The sequence below is a fragment of the Phocoena sinus genome, chromosome 10, assembly GCF_008692025.1.
Source record: "Phocoena sinus isolate mPhoSin1 chromosome 10, mPhoSin1.pri, whole genome shotgun sequence".
Lineage (NCBI taxonomy): Eukaryota > Metazoa > Chordata > Mammalia > Artiodactyla > Phocoenidae > Phocoena > Phocoena sinus.
This window is the reverse complement of record NC_045772.1, coordinates 69,433,946-69,447,479: the sequence shown is the minus strand read 5'-3', so window position 1 is coordinate 69,447,479 and position 13,534 is coordinate 69,433,946. Positions and strand designations below refer to the sequence as shown.

The following is a 13,534-nucleotide window of genomic DNA, read 5'->3' as shown; positions in this document are numbered from 1 at the left end:
TAGAAGCTCATAAGAGATCTTTGAGAGAGTAGTTTTAATAAAGGGTGGGCAAATGAGTAACATCTCTATAGTCATTTCTATAAATATTTAGAAGCTTGAGCTGACTCTTAAAAATACCATTAACAAGTTATTAGTTCAAAATATTGGCCATTGTCACAGCCATATTTACAATCCTCTCTTCCTAGATTAATGGCACCTCCTTCTCTACCCACAAATTTATAAAATGTTATAAATGTCAGGAACCTTAGAAATCATTAAAAGATTGCAAACTGGCAGCCAACGGGCCAAATTCAGCTCTCATGTTTCTAACTTATTCCCCCACTTAAAAAAAATCTTAGATTTTCAGCTTCTCTGTAAGATACAAAGGATCTGGTAATAATGGTCCCACACTTCCAATGCACCTTTTGCAAGAAGCATGTCTATTCCACTGCCCTAAGGACACCTCAACGCCCTAATGACACCTCACTTCACTCATTTCTGGTAACTGCCTTCCTGTATCTGTGAGGTATCTAAGATAGAAACTCCTAAACTTGACTTAAATAGGAACAATTAAATTCATCAGCCATTCACTACCTACTCTAGGTTAAGACCCAGAGAGGTTAAGGTCTCAAAGTCAGTTAGAGAGCCAGAAGTAGAACTCTGTTCCCTGACTCCCAGCTTACTAAGTGAACCGTGGCTTCTGCTGACACTAAAGATACCTCTGGGTTTCCCCAAACACATGCTGATTAATTATCTTTAAAGGAAAGGGAAATCATCTATATCTAAATATAATTTTATTAAGAAGACAATTCTCAGACATTCACAGAAATATCCAAATTGATCCCTCACAAAAAAAAAATCTTTACCATATCATCAAAATTGAAGGAAATGCGTTAAGGAAATCATCTTTAATTTATTCTTTATGTGCACTTTACTTGTTTGACACGTCCTTTGTTGACAAGAGAGCTGCTTTCTTGGATTCGGTCTTTCTGCCTTCAGTCTTTTCTTATTCAAACCCAAAGTTATCTTTAAAAATAATCTGCCAGCTGAGTAATAAGTTGTAAGAGAGGATGTCTCTGTTTTGGAAGTTCTTCATTTCCCCAGGGCTTATGGAATAGCCTACAAGACCCTGGAGCCCTCTCGGTCGGCTTGTGTGCCTTCACGGCCTCATCTTCCCTTACCTCCTACACTCTTCTTCACACACATCAGGACGCTGAGGACACAAATATTATTCCCCCTTATCTAGAGGTCTGTCCTAAGCAACTGCTGTAGTTTTTGTAACTGATGAGTTGGCATTAATCACAGGAGCAAACTAACAGCCAAAGATGTTTATATGTCCGCCACAGTCCAGCTTTCAACAAGCACACTGAAACCGTATTACGAACCTTCCGACCACAAACCACAAATTGTGACCAGTGGTTCACTTCCTGCCCAACAGGAGACACCCTGTGTAACAACTTCCCATCACTGCAGAAACAAAGCCTTTGCCCATGCTTTTCCCTCCCTCCTTCACCTCCTGACCAAGCTGGGTGCTTCTCCATGAGACCCAGGGGGGGCATGTCCCCATCTCTTGGGGACTGTAAGTAATAAACTCTTCTTTCAAAGGCAGTTATCTCTATGTCTATCTTCTTAGCATACTTAACTAAAATAAATCCCGCAGATGTTTTAATATAAGCCCATCCTCCTTTTTTTTTTTTTCTTAGAAAATACCGATAAATCCTTCACAGTGAAAATTAAATGGTTTAAATGTCACCTCCTTGGTGAAACCCAAGGCAATTTTTGTTGCTCAGCCCCATGATCTGCTCCTAACACAGGTAGGGCAGCCTCTGCTCAGTTTTGCAATTTTTCTGTTTTTGTGTTCTTTTGTACCCATTGGGCTTGGAGAACCTAAATGAAGAGAAACACTCAAGTCTTACCCAGTTCCCTCCTTTATATATATTAAGGACTCAATGAATAAATTTGCAATGGGAGAAAGGGAGCAAGGCTCACCGGGTCCCTTGAGGAACACAGACCAGCTCTGATCTGCCTTGGAGGATAAACAACAGCAGAACCACACTTAACAGAATCCAGAGGTTTATTTTCATTCCTGTCAAGGCTTTTCAGGGCTTACCTCTCCCTTGGGTTTTAATTTTGTTACTATGTGGTTGTTTGTTCATTTCATGGGTTTTATGGGCTTGTTTTGCTATTTCCACTGGATTTTACTTAGACTAAGTCTGATGTCTACCTGGGAACCTGGCATCCACAAAGGCTTAGGTTTGGCTACCAAATATAATTCGTATGGCCTCAAGGCACATGGTGAAATCTGATGTTAAAAACAACTTAACCTAATTCATCAAGGCTGAAGTCACTATGAATTACAACATTTTAGGGTTGCAATGAATTAAAATCAATAGAAATATGGGGGGAAAATGACCTTTCCTTTTCCAATTAATCCTTTTGGTTCAAGCGCTAAATCTTTAGGCCTACCTATTTGAAGAATTCTCCTGAATGAAGGTTTACCTTTAGAATACGTAAGATTCTGCAAGTATTTCTGAACAACAATGTGTGAACTGGGGAAGAAGATAAAAGCCTTTGATAACATTTTACTAATTACATTTATAACTCTCCATTTTTACTAACAAGATGATGATTAACAGGTAAGTATTTAGGCCACTAATTGATTGCCTTTTTTAGTGATTAAAAATATGCATGTCAATTATACCTAAAAATGTAGGTAATTTAAGAACTGAAAAGAATGATACTACTTTTAACATTTTAGTAGATAAATGTTGTGGGAAATAATATCATGATTAAAAGAAAATCCTATAGCTTTCTACTTGCTTGTTATTTGTAGCTTTAAATAAATAATAAATCTAACTTAGTATAAGTTTTTTGGTTTTTTAAACAAAAGGGCCTGGCTTTTCTTGAACCATTCTCTTTCTGATAATGAACACTGACTGTGAATGCAAAACCTTGCATATCATTATGTGAAACATTTATGCATTCAGAGTGTCTACTTGGTGGCTTTCTTCTTAAGAAGCTAAACAATTCATTAAACAAGCTGCTCCTGAATGGTAGATCAGAACAAGCATAAGCTGCCTTCTGTAGAATTCTATTGTGGAGCTGTACCCATTTGTGTTTTCTTTGAAGCCACAAAAATGAAACCCTTATGCTCATATTAAAAGCATAAGAAAGGCATCTATTGTGTCAATAGATTTAAAACACGGCCTTAGACACAGTGAGAACCACTCCAAAATGGCACTCCTATAATAGCAAAGGTTAAGAAGTGCATTCCCAGGGAAAACCTTCAAAGGCCTACATATCATTATATCCCAAAACAGATGGCATCGCAGTGTTTGGAACTATAGTTTATGGACACCTACAATCTCAAATAAATCCTTTCTAATCCCACTCTTTTGTCTAGATTTTGTACTTTGATGATAACTGCAGGTGCTTTTCTCCATTCTTCATAGGGTGACAGAGTGACAAAATGATACAGTGGAGATTCATGTACATATATGGACACAACTCTTAATACAACTTCTATGCAATGTACAAGTATTCTACTAGCAACAGACTTACACTTTATAGAAACTGGCAATTCCTAGATTCGGATCTATGACAAATCATTAGTCTGAATTTTATAGGAAATAATGAAAAAAAAACACATCTCTCATATATTGCTGAAAATATAAACTGATAAAAACCACTTTGCAAAACAATGTGGAATTCTCTAGTATCTATGTGTATACTTTGGAAAAACTCAAACACAGGAGATGAGGACAAAAAATTTCACAGCAGCATTGTTTATAATAGCAAAAAACTGCAAATAACCCAAAAGCTCATCAACAGGAAAATGGATATGTGAACTGTGATATACTCAGCAATGAAAATGAACAGCTGCTACATGTACCCACGTGGATGAACCTCAGAAACAATGCTAAGCAAAAAAGTCCCAGAAAACGATCTGCAATGCTTCCTTCATGCAAATTTAAAAGCATGCAAAATTGAGCAACATGTTATTGTTACTTAGGTTCAGTTTTTTTTTTAATCATGTAAAATTCTGCTGAGAAAAATCATACTACTGTGACTAACAGATTGAAATAAAAGTTTTCTGATTTTTTGCTACAAATCTCGGATACAGTGGACCCTTGAACAACACGGGTTAGAATTGCACAGGTCCACTTATGTGAGTTTTTTTCACTAAATTTGTACTACAGTACTACATGATCATGGTTGTTTGAATCCATGGATGGAGAACTGAATATAAGGAAGGCTGACTATAAAGTTATACATGTATTTTCAACTGTGAGGGCGTCAGTGCCCCTATCCAACATGCTGTTCAAGGGTCAACTCTACTGAACACATTTTTGGATTCAAATTTAGTCTACAACAAAATTGCCTACAGATAATTTCTAATGGATCCTTACAGGTCAAGAAAATTTATTTAAGATATCATATATATCAATATTTAAGGAAAATATGTAAATTCTAACCTGAAAAAGATTTAAATAGTATCATATTTTTACTGTAAAGAGTTTTACTTCATAGTTTACCTGAAACTTCACAAGGCTTGTGAGACTGCAGGAAATAGCTCCTCTTTAATTCCTGTCTGTATATAAGATGTGGCTTGTTATGATCATCTTCATGTTCACTCCCATCTGCCTTCATTATAGGTTCTAAGAAATATTCACCATCATGTGCTTTAAATGTTCCCATCTGGAAATAAAGAAAATAAAAATTAATTTTCTTCTGTCACTAAGCAGAGAAAGCACGCTGTGCCACAGGTTAAAGTGAGAGCACAGAAACAAGACAGCCAGGAGTTCATTCACTAAATGCCATCAACTAAACATAATGTTTCTTTCCTGGCTCACTTCTCCCTCTTATGTATAAAGTCACAGAGACTGGGTAATATTCCAGTAAACCAAGGTGAAATGACAGGTATTCCAGGTATAAAGAATAGCATAGGCAAAGGCATTAAAATGGCCAAAGGCTTAGCACATTCTAGAAGTAAGAAAGCCTCTTTGGCTTGGTCTATGTAAGGTAATAGAGTGAGACAAGACTTAAAAGGAAGGCTGGGGTCAGATAAAAGATCTTGAATGTGACGCTAGCAATTTAGAATTTGTAAGCAATGGGGAGCCATTGAAGAGTTTTCTCAAAGACCTGTCTCCTAAATTCCAGAATCCAACATCCAACTTGCTTTTTTGACACTTCCTAGTAGCATTCTCAACCTCAACATGTCCAAAGACAAACTCTTTCTTTTCAGTCCAAACCTGCTATTTCTTCAATGCTCCCTCCTCAGTAAATGGCAACAGTATTATTCAGATAGCTTAGGACAAAAATCCTTAGAGAGAAACCAAGGATGGGTCTCTCTCAAATCCCACATTCAATTCATCTGCAAATGTAAATGGCTCAACCTTCAAGGTATAACTGAAATCCAACCACTTCTCCCAAATTTTATCACTACACCCATGATCTAACCTAACTTTCTCTTCTTTCTGAACTAAATCAATAGCCCTCTATTGTCTCTACAGAGGAGTCACAGTAATTTTTAAGTCTAGATCACGTTGCTCTCAAATCAAAAAAACAAATACAAAAAAGTAACATGACTTTTCACATCATTCAGTAAGATTCAAATTCCTTACCATTGTCCACAATGTCCTGCGTGATCTGCCCACCCCTTTGCACCACCCGGCCCCTCCAAGCACACAGATGACCAACAGTTCTGACTTCACCTTCTCCCATTCTACCTTGGCTCATTCTACAGCTCCATTCCTGATGTCTTTGCTATTCCTCAAACATGACAAATATTCTCTCACCTCAGGACCTTTGCACTTTCTAAACCTGCCTCAAGCACTCTTTTTCCTGATCACTCCCACTATCACTTGTTTCAGGTCCCTACTCAACATTCATGACCCTATTTAAAAATGTTACCGAGCCTCCTACGTCTATCCCCATTATCCAGTTTCATTTTTCTCCATAATGCTTATCACTACCTGAGAGATTATTATTTATATTTGTTTCTTGTCTGATACCATCCACTAAAATATAAGTCCATGAGAGTAGAGCTTTGACTGTATTCTTCTCTGCATGCCTGTCATGCCTACCACATAGCGGATATTGGATAACATATATTAAAGGAATGAATAAGACTATAAGACATGGAATTTAATCTAGTGACACTGTATGGTAGAATACTAGCAGTTATAAGATAGAGGCTATAGCCCAGAAGAGAGGTAACAAAACCTGAATTATGGTGACAGTGATGGTATAGCAGTTGGAAGAGAAAGATTACCAGATGCGAATGCCTGAGGAAAGCAGAAAAACAGACAGTGAGAGGGAGAACTTATGATAGAGATAATTTTCTGGGAAAATAATATTTACCAAAATGACTCCAGAAATGTTAAAAATCCAAACAGACTCCTTTTCTACCAAACAACAGAAAAAGATGTCAGAGTTACATCACAAAAACTCCTGGCCTTGATGATTTCATAGAGGAATTCCACCAAACCTTGAAAGAGCAGATAATTCCATTGTTATTTGAACTGTTCCCAAAAATGAAAAAAAATCCAAGTTATTTTTATGAAGCTAGTGCAAACATATAGCAAAGCCTGGTAAAGACAGCACAAAACAAAACAACCACCCAGAAAAACAAAACAAATACAGGACAAGCTCACATATGAATATCAAGCTAAAAGTCTGAAACTGTATTAACAAACAAGATACAGTAATGTGTGAAAAATACATGACGAGGTGAAGTTTATCATGAGAATGTAACTATGGCTCAATATTGGAAATCTTAATTCATCATCACCATTTACACAAATGGAAAAAAAATCACATGTCTTTTGAAAAAAATCACCAAACATTCTTGATCTTAAAAATATCAATAAAATATAAATAGGTAGATGCTCCCTTAACACGATAAACTCTATCACAGCCCAAAGACAGTATCATGCATAACAAAGATACATGCAAGGCATTCCCACTTAGATCAGGAATATAAGGATGCCCAGTATCACCTGTCCTAGACAACAGAATTAGATAAAAGATTAGAAACATAAAATTGGAAAGGAAGAGTTAAAACTTTCATCTTCATAGGTAACATCAGTGTATACCTTAACAAATAAGAACTAACTGAAAAACTACTATAAGAACTAAGTGAATTCAGTGAGAAAATACACAGGCTTCAATAATATTCATGTGTATAAAAAACAGTGAGAAGATACTATGGAAGAAGCAATCCAATTTACAAAAAAATGGTTAAATGCCCAGGAATAGAACAAATTTGTCAGATTCCTGTAAAACGTCAAAGGTCTACTGGAGAACAAAGGAAGAGAACTTAGAAACCACTTGCCATGTTCCTCAATATAACAAGATCTCAAAAAAAATACCAACAGATTTTTTAACATGTAAACTGCTTCCAAAGTACATACAGAAAAAAGAAATAACCAAGATAATTATAAGAAAACAGTGAGATGGGACTAGCACTATAAGATGCTAAAATATTATAAAGCCACATTAGTTAAATACTCCAATGCTGGCATGTGAGGAGACCAACGGACCAATGAACTGAAAAGAAAGGCAAGCAATAAATCCTAAACCACAGGACTTAGTATTATTAGTGTATAGACTGCATCTCAAATCAATGAGGAAAGAGTATATTTAATAAATAGATTGCGACATGTGGACATCTGGACAAAATAATTTGGATACATCCCACACAGAATAAATTCCAAAGGGTCAGTGATGTAAACTTTTGAAATAAAACTGTAAAAGCACTAGAAGGTAACATGAGAGAATGCCCCTTTCACTTTGGAATAGGGAAGGTCATTCTAACCATGACTCAAAACCCATTAAAAAAATGTTAAACTTCACACAGGAAGAACAGAAATTACTACTAAACTGAGAAACCATTTCCACCTATGAGACTGGCAAAATTCTAAATGTTTTATAACATACTTCAAATGTGTCTGGAAAAACGGGCACTCTGATACACAGCCGTTGAAAATGTAAATTAGTGCAATCACAATGCAAAGCATTTAGCAATATCTATGGCAACTACAAATGTGTTTGTTCTTTAACACAGCAATTCCCCTTTTGAAAATTTATCCTACAGATACTGTACATTTCCACACATGTTGAGCTAACATAATTAAGGTTACTAACTACAGCACTGTTTTTAACAGCAAAATATTGGAACCAATTCAATAGTCCACTGTTAAAAAGTATATTTACATAAACTATGGTATAACCATATAATGGAATATCTTGTTGTTATAGACAAAAAAGAATAAACATTTTATGTAGTGGTATGGAAAGACCTCCAATACAATTATTATACCAAAATATAAAACTGTAAAACAGGATGTATAGTATACTACCATTTGTGTAATAAAGGAAGGAAAAAACACTAAATATTTCTATTTGCCTGGAAGAAATGCTAGAAGGATTCATTAGAAACAGTACAGGTAGAGGTGGGAGAAAGCAGATGGATTCAGGATGGACTAGGTATAGCATCCTTTTCACTTCAGGTACTTCATATACACTGTTCCCAATTCCCACCCTTCACCTCATATTCCTGCCACCGCCCCCTGCCTGGTGGACTCCATCTCATCGTTCAATTCTCAGCTTCAAATAGCAGCTACCCAGAAAGTTTTTCCTTTACCAGCTAACTAGGTAACCACATCCCTACCCCTAATCCTGACAATGTATTACTTTTTTAGAGTTTACTACTGTTTGACTTCTTCAGAGCACTTACAATGCTGTATTTATATATTCGTTTGCTATTTATAACTGTTCTCCCTCATTAGACAGGCTTCATACAGGAAGAGACCTAGCCCTGAATTTACACTGCCTTATACAGTACCTGACACACAGCCAGCGTGGTACACAATAAATATCTGTTAAACCAAGAAAGAGATTATTTCCTACTTTTTGTAAACTCAGCTTATGTTGAGCAGAGAAGTAGGACAAATCTGGACTCGCAAGCTGGAGCTAGAATATGAACTCTTGAAGGTAGGGATGTTATAATAAAAAGAGTCCATAAGCAGGTGAGAAAAAAAATTGCATTTTTATTACCATGAACCTATAACTGAAAGTTAGAATTTTCTTCAACTGTGAATGTAGGCAACAAATCCCAGTGATGTTGCCAGTGGAGAGCAGATATTTTCATCACATGAAGATGTTTGAGATCTCAAAATATTGTTTATGCTCAACAACTCTGTTATTAGATCTTATTTAATGTGATAATAGGTAAAATTTTACATAACTATTTTTAATATCCTGATAACTGTATTTCAATAAAATTGGTTTATTTTGTAATTTATCTTAGGCACTTGAAAACATTCTGAGAAGGGCTCCGTTGGTGAATTATCAACAGGTTTGAAGAGAAATGGGAGGAGGAAGGAGAGTCAAAGCGATAACTTCAGAAGATTAAATAATATCTTCGTGCAGCTGCTAAGACAGCAAGGGATGAAACAGAAAGAACTTGCACCCACTGGTAGTCAAGAGAGTGGAAAGAATCCCTCAAATGGTCAGCTCTGATCAATAAATCTCTTTCTCTAGTTTGGTGAGGCTAAATCATCGAGGGTAGGCATTTATCATAATTTCAATAACTAACTTGGTTCTATACAGCAGACATCATTCATATACACTTATAATTTATTTCCACCTAATAATAACTGAGGTAAGTTATTATTATCCCCATGTTCCTGAGATGAATGAGGAACAGTGAGGTTAAGTACCTTGTCCAAGTCTTACCACCTAGTAAGTGACAGGACCAAGATGTGAACCCAGTTAGGCTGGCTCCACAGTTCATGCCTTAACACAATGCACTGTGCTAGTGATCATACACCAATTCTGATAAACCCTACAAGACAGCTGAAAAATACTTAATGAGTAGGCAGAGTTCTAGGGGCTAGAGATACAGAGGTGAGCATGACGAAATCCCTGCCTTCAAAGAATTCATACTTACATGGGAAAAGACAGATAATAAAAATGTAATATGCCTGGTGGTAACAAGTGCAATAAAGAAAATAAGGCAAGGAGACAGAGAATCCCAGAGGGTGGGGGGAGGCACTCTAGGCTGAGGCTAGAATAACGAGGGGGTAGCCATGGAAAACTCTGGGAGAACACTGCAAACAGAAGAGTGGTGACTGAAAGGCCCAGTGACGGGGAAAAGCTTGGCAGGTTTGAGTGACAGAGAACAGTGAGGCTGAAACTTTGCCAACAAGGGGATACACAGCAGAAGCTCAACAGGTAGGGGCAGGCTGCACTTATTATGCTTGACACTGGAAAGCACTCATCAGGCCTCCAAATACACAAATGTACATTTACCTACATGTAAAACTTGGCAAGTTTCCACTTAGAAAAGCATATTTCTGTGAAAAACCAATTCAGAAATGAATAACTAAATTATGGATGCTATGATAAGCACAGCTTTAGTGAATGAGGCTTCATTTTCATTTCTTAATTATCTTTAAATTATTTAGGTATAATAACTTTGTAATTGTTGCTTTAAATTCCATTGTAAAGAGCATATGTAAATCACTATTTTAACTGAATAGTCACTGCAAGCTGTTTAAATGATTAGGGCAATTATAGTCATAAATTCTTTACATTCATAATTATTACCACACCAACTTCTCCTTAAAGGTACCAAAGCCTTTACTATTTTTACAGTTCCCAAACCTAAAACATTGCCTGAGACGTAGCAGGCACTCAACACATATCTGTAGAAATGAACATTTTTTAAAATAAATTTATCTATTTATTTTATTTTTGGCTGTGTTGGGTCTTCGTTGCTTCACGTAGGCTTTCTCTAGTTGCAGCGAGCAGGGGCTACTCTTCGTTGCGGTGCGCGGGCTTCTCATTGTGGTGGTTTCTCTTGTTGCGGAGCCCGGGCTCTAGGCACACGGGCTTCAGTAGTTGTGGCTCACGGGCTTAGTTGCTCCATGGCACGTGGGATCTTCCCGGACCAGGGCTCAAGCTCATGTCCCCTGCATTGGCAGGCAGATTCTTAACCACTGCGCCACCAGGGAAGCCCGAAATAAACATTTTTGTAACATGGTAAAGTACCTGATTTTCCCCCCATATACCCTTTAGTAATCCTTTTTTTTTCCTCTAATATTCTTAAGTTACAATAGTTTAGGGACTTGTCTGAGATATAGTTACATGATTTTGTTTTCTTTTAATGCTGAAAAGTAAAATGTGTAGGTGCTCTTGGTTACATAATGTGCTAGTATATTAGGATTACACATTTTTAAAAGGCTTAAAAATTAAGGAAATTCCATCAGATATACTGAAATTCTAGTCTGTAAAATAGAAAAATTTATAAAGAATTCATCTATTTCTTAGATACTTTTCTAGTATACTATACTCTAGCATATTTCATTCATTCTACCAGTGCTTATTTCCCAAATATAACTACAAATCCCTTATTTTCAATACATACCAAAATTCCAGCTTTCTTTGCTTTCCCAGAAAAAATAATTAACTATACTTAGAGGTAACAAAGACTACTTTTGAAACTTGAGTAAATGGACCCATGGGAAAAAAATCACTTTCTACCCTTTTTAAAAAGCATGCTGAGCAGAAGAAATGTGATAGCATCCTGGTAAAAGATACAAATAGGAATGAGGCAGCTTGTTACTCATCCCAAAACTATTTTGAATAATGTCACACTTTCCCCAAACAATACTGTAAATATCTATACCTTGAAAACTTTTTTTTATATACCTTTTGGATCAAACTCTGTCTACGAGGTACTTCTATGATAATGTTCCAATAAAGCCACACATGGGTCCAACCTGCACTCCCATGTGAAAGATGAATATAGCTGTTTCAATCCATCAGCACTTCCTTTAGTCATGCTGGAACACTCTAGCCTGCTAATAATACTGCCTTTATAACTCAGAGGCCTTTTCTTCAACAAAACCTCATGCTTAAAAGAGTAATTTCAAGAAAAAATAATTTGTCCTCAAAGGGGTTTGCCCATATTTATCAATGAAGGACTTAAAAGCATTATGCTTCCAGCAATTTTTCTATAAGCCACCCCACTGCAGAGGACTTTCTCTTCAAAAAATAAAAATATTAGAGCTTTGCCTAAAGGCTCCTAAGGAAGCACTTATTTTTTTTTTTTCAACTTGGAAAGGAACCTCGTAAGGCATTGGAGGACTTAATAAAACAGGTGGTTCGTAGAATTATATTTAGATCATGCCATATTTTTAGCAACCTGCCTATCTGCGGAGGGGCACTGCAATTTGATTCATGAGAAATGCCAATCAAATTTCAAAGTCTTTCTTTTGATGACTATTAAAAGTAGTATAACTAGTTTTCACTTGGGCAAAGGGTTCCCATTTACTTGAAGCAATGATCTTCCATTTGCCAAGGCAGCAAGTGATTATGCAACTGGTTCCAATTTACTCTCATAGGTCAAAATTTTTATGTTTAGAGAATTTTTATACAATAGTTTTTCCAAACTGTTCTTATTTCAGTATTTTGACATTCATTCATATATTTTTCCCTAAATACATGGCAAACACATGTACTATAGCCACCAATAATAATGTACTCTCAGATTTTATTAAAGGGTGAAAACAACAAGCACAAAATTTAAACCATTTGGACTCTTTTCCCAAATCATTTACAGTTATCACATAAGCACTGGCAGCTATAGAACTAGTTCAAAATAAAGGTACTATTAAACAAGGCAATTATTTAGAGTCAATACTGAGAATTTATTTTAGTAACAGATTGCTCTCAACTATTAATAAAATTGGATTTTCATTTAAGGACTGAATCACTGGTAATTACTACCATGAAGACGAAAATGTTTAGTTTCTCAATCTTTAATCATATGTCACATTAGAATCAGTTTGATGCTATTTGTAATAAGAAAGCCTGAGTATGAGTCCTGGGTCTGCACTCATGGAATCTTGGGCAAGCCACTTCATATCTCAAACCTCAGTTCCATGACTTATAAAACAAAACAAATAATTCTATCTACCTAACTTCCTTAGAAAGATAATGTGTGTTAAAATGATGTCAGTAACTGTTTTGAAAGTGAGTATAGTTTGATATAGGATGGAAAAGTCTCCACTAAAAACATAAATGTTACAGCTACCCTTTTTTACCCTAAGCAGAGGGTAAGTGTTATGTAATAAAAGGTCATGAAGATTAACTCTGAGATTCATCTTTATTTTAGGGTACTCTGTTCAATGCAAAAGATATTTTCCCCTGACAGTTCCTCATTATAACACCACTGACCACACCTAGGAGATAGCATATTATACATAAGCACACATTGAATGAATGAATCGATGATATGAAGAATATGTAATTGGCTGCAGAAGCCTAAAGCAGAAGATTCATTGCAAAGTTTTTGAAAAGAGAGTCTTCTCTCCTCTAGTAGCATTCTTTACTCCCCATTCCACAGGGCAATTCCAGATCTCCGGTATAAATGTGAGAGGAAACATTGCTGATACTCACCTAAAAAGACACTGCTCTCTCACCACACCCCTACCCATGAGGATCAAGAAAATAAGACAGACTCTGGACTCATCTACCTGAGATT

At 36.2% G+C, this 13,534-nt stretch overlaps 1 protein-coding gene across 1 annotated transcript in view; it reads right to left on the bottom strand.

Annotated features, from left to right (window-relative positions):
- Positions 1 to 13,534, bottom strand: part of ADAMTS20 (ADAM metallopeptidase with thrombospondin type 1 motif 20) — a 208,422-nt gene that overhangs the window by 186,269 nt on the left and 8,619 nt on the right. Inside the window, exon 3 of the mRNA XM_032645453.1 lies at positions 4,515 to 4,677. Within this exon, the coding sequence (XP_032501344.1) occupies positions 4,515 to 4,677 (163 nt within the window). The remainder of the gene's footprint in view (positions 1 to 4,514; positions 4,678 to 13,534) is intronic.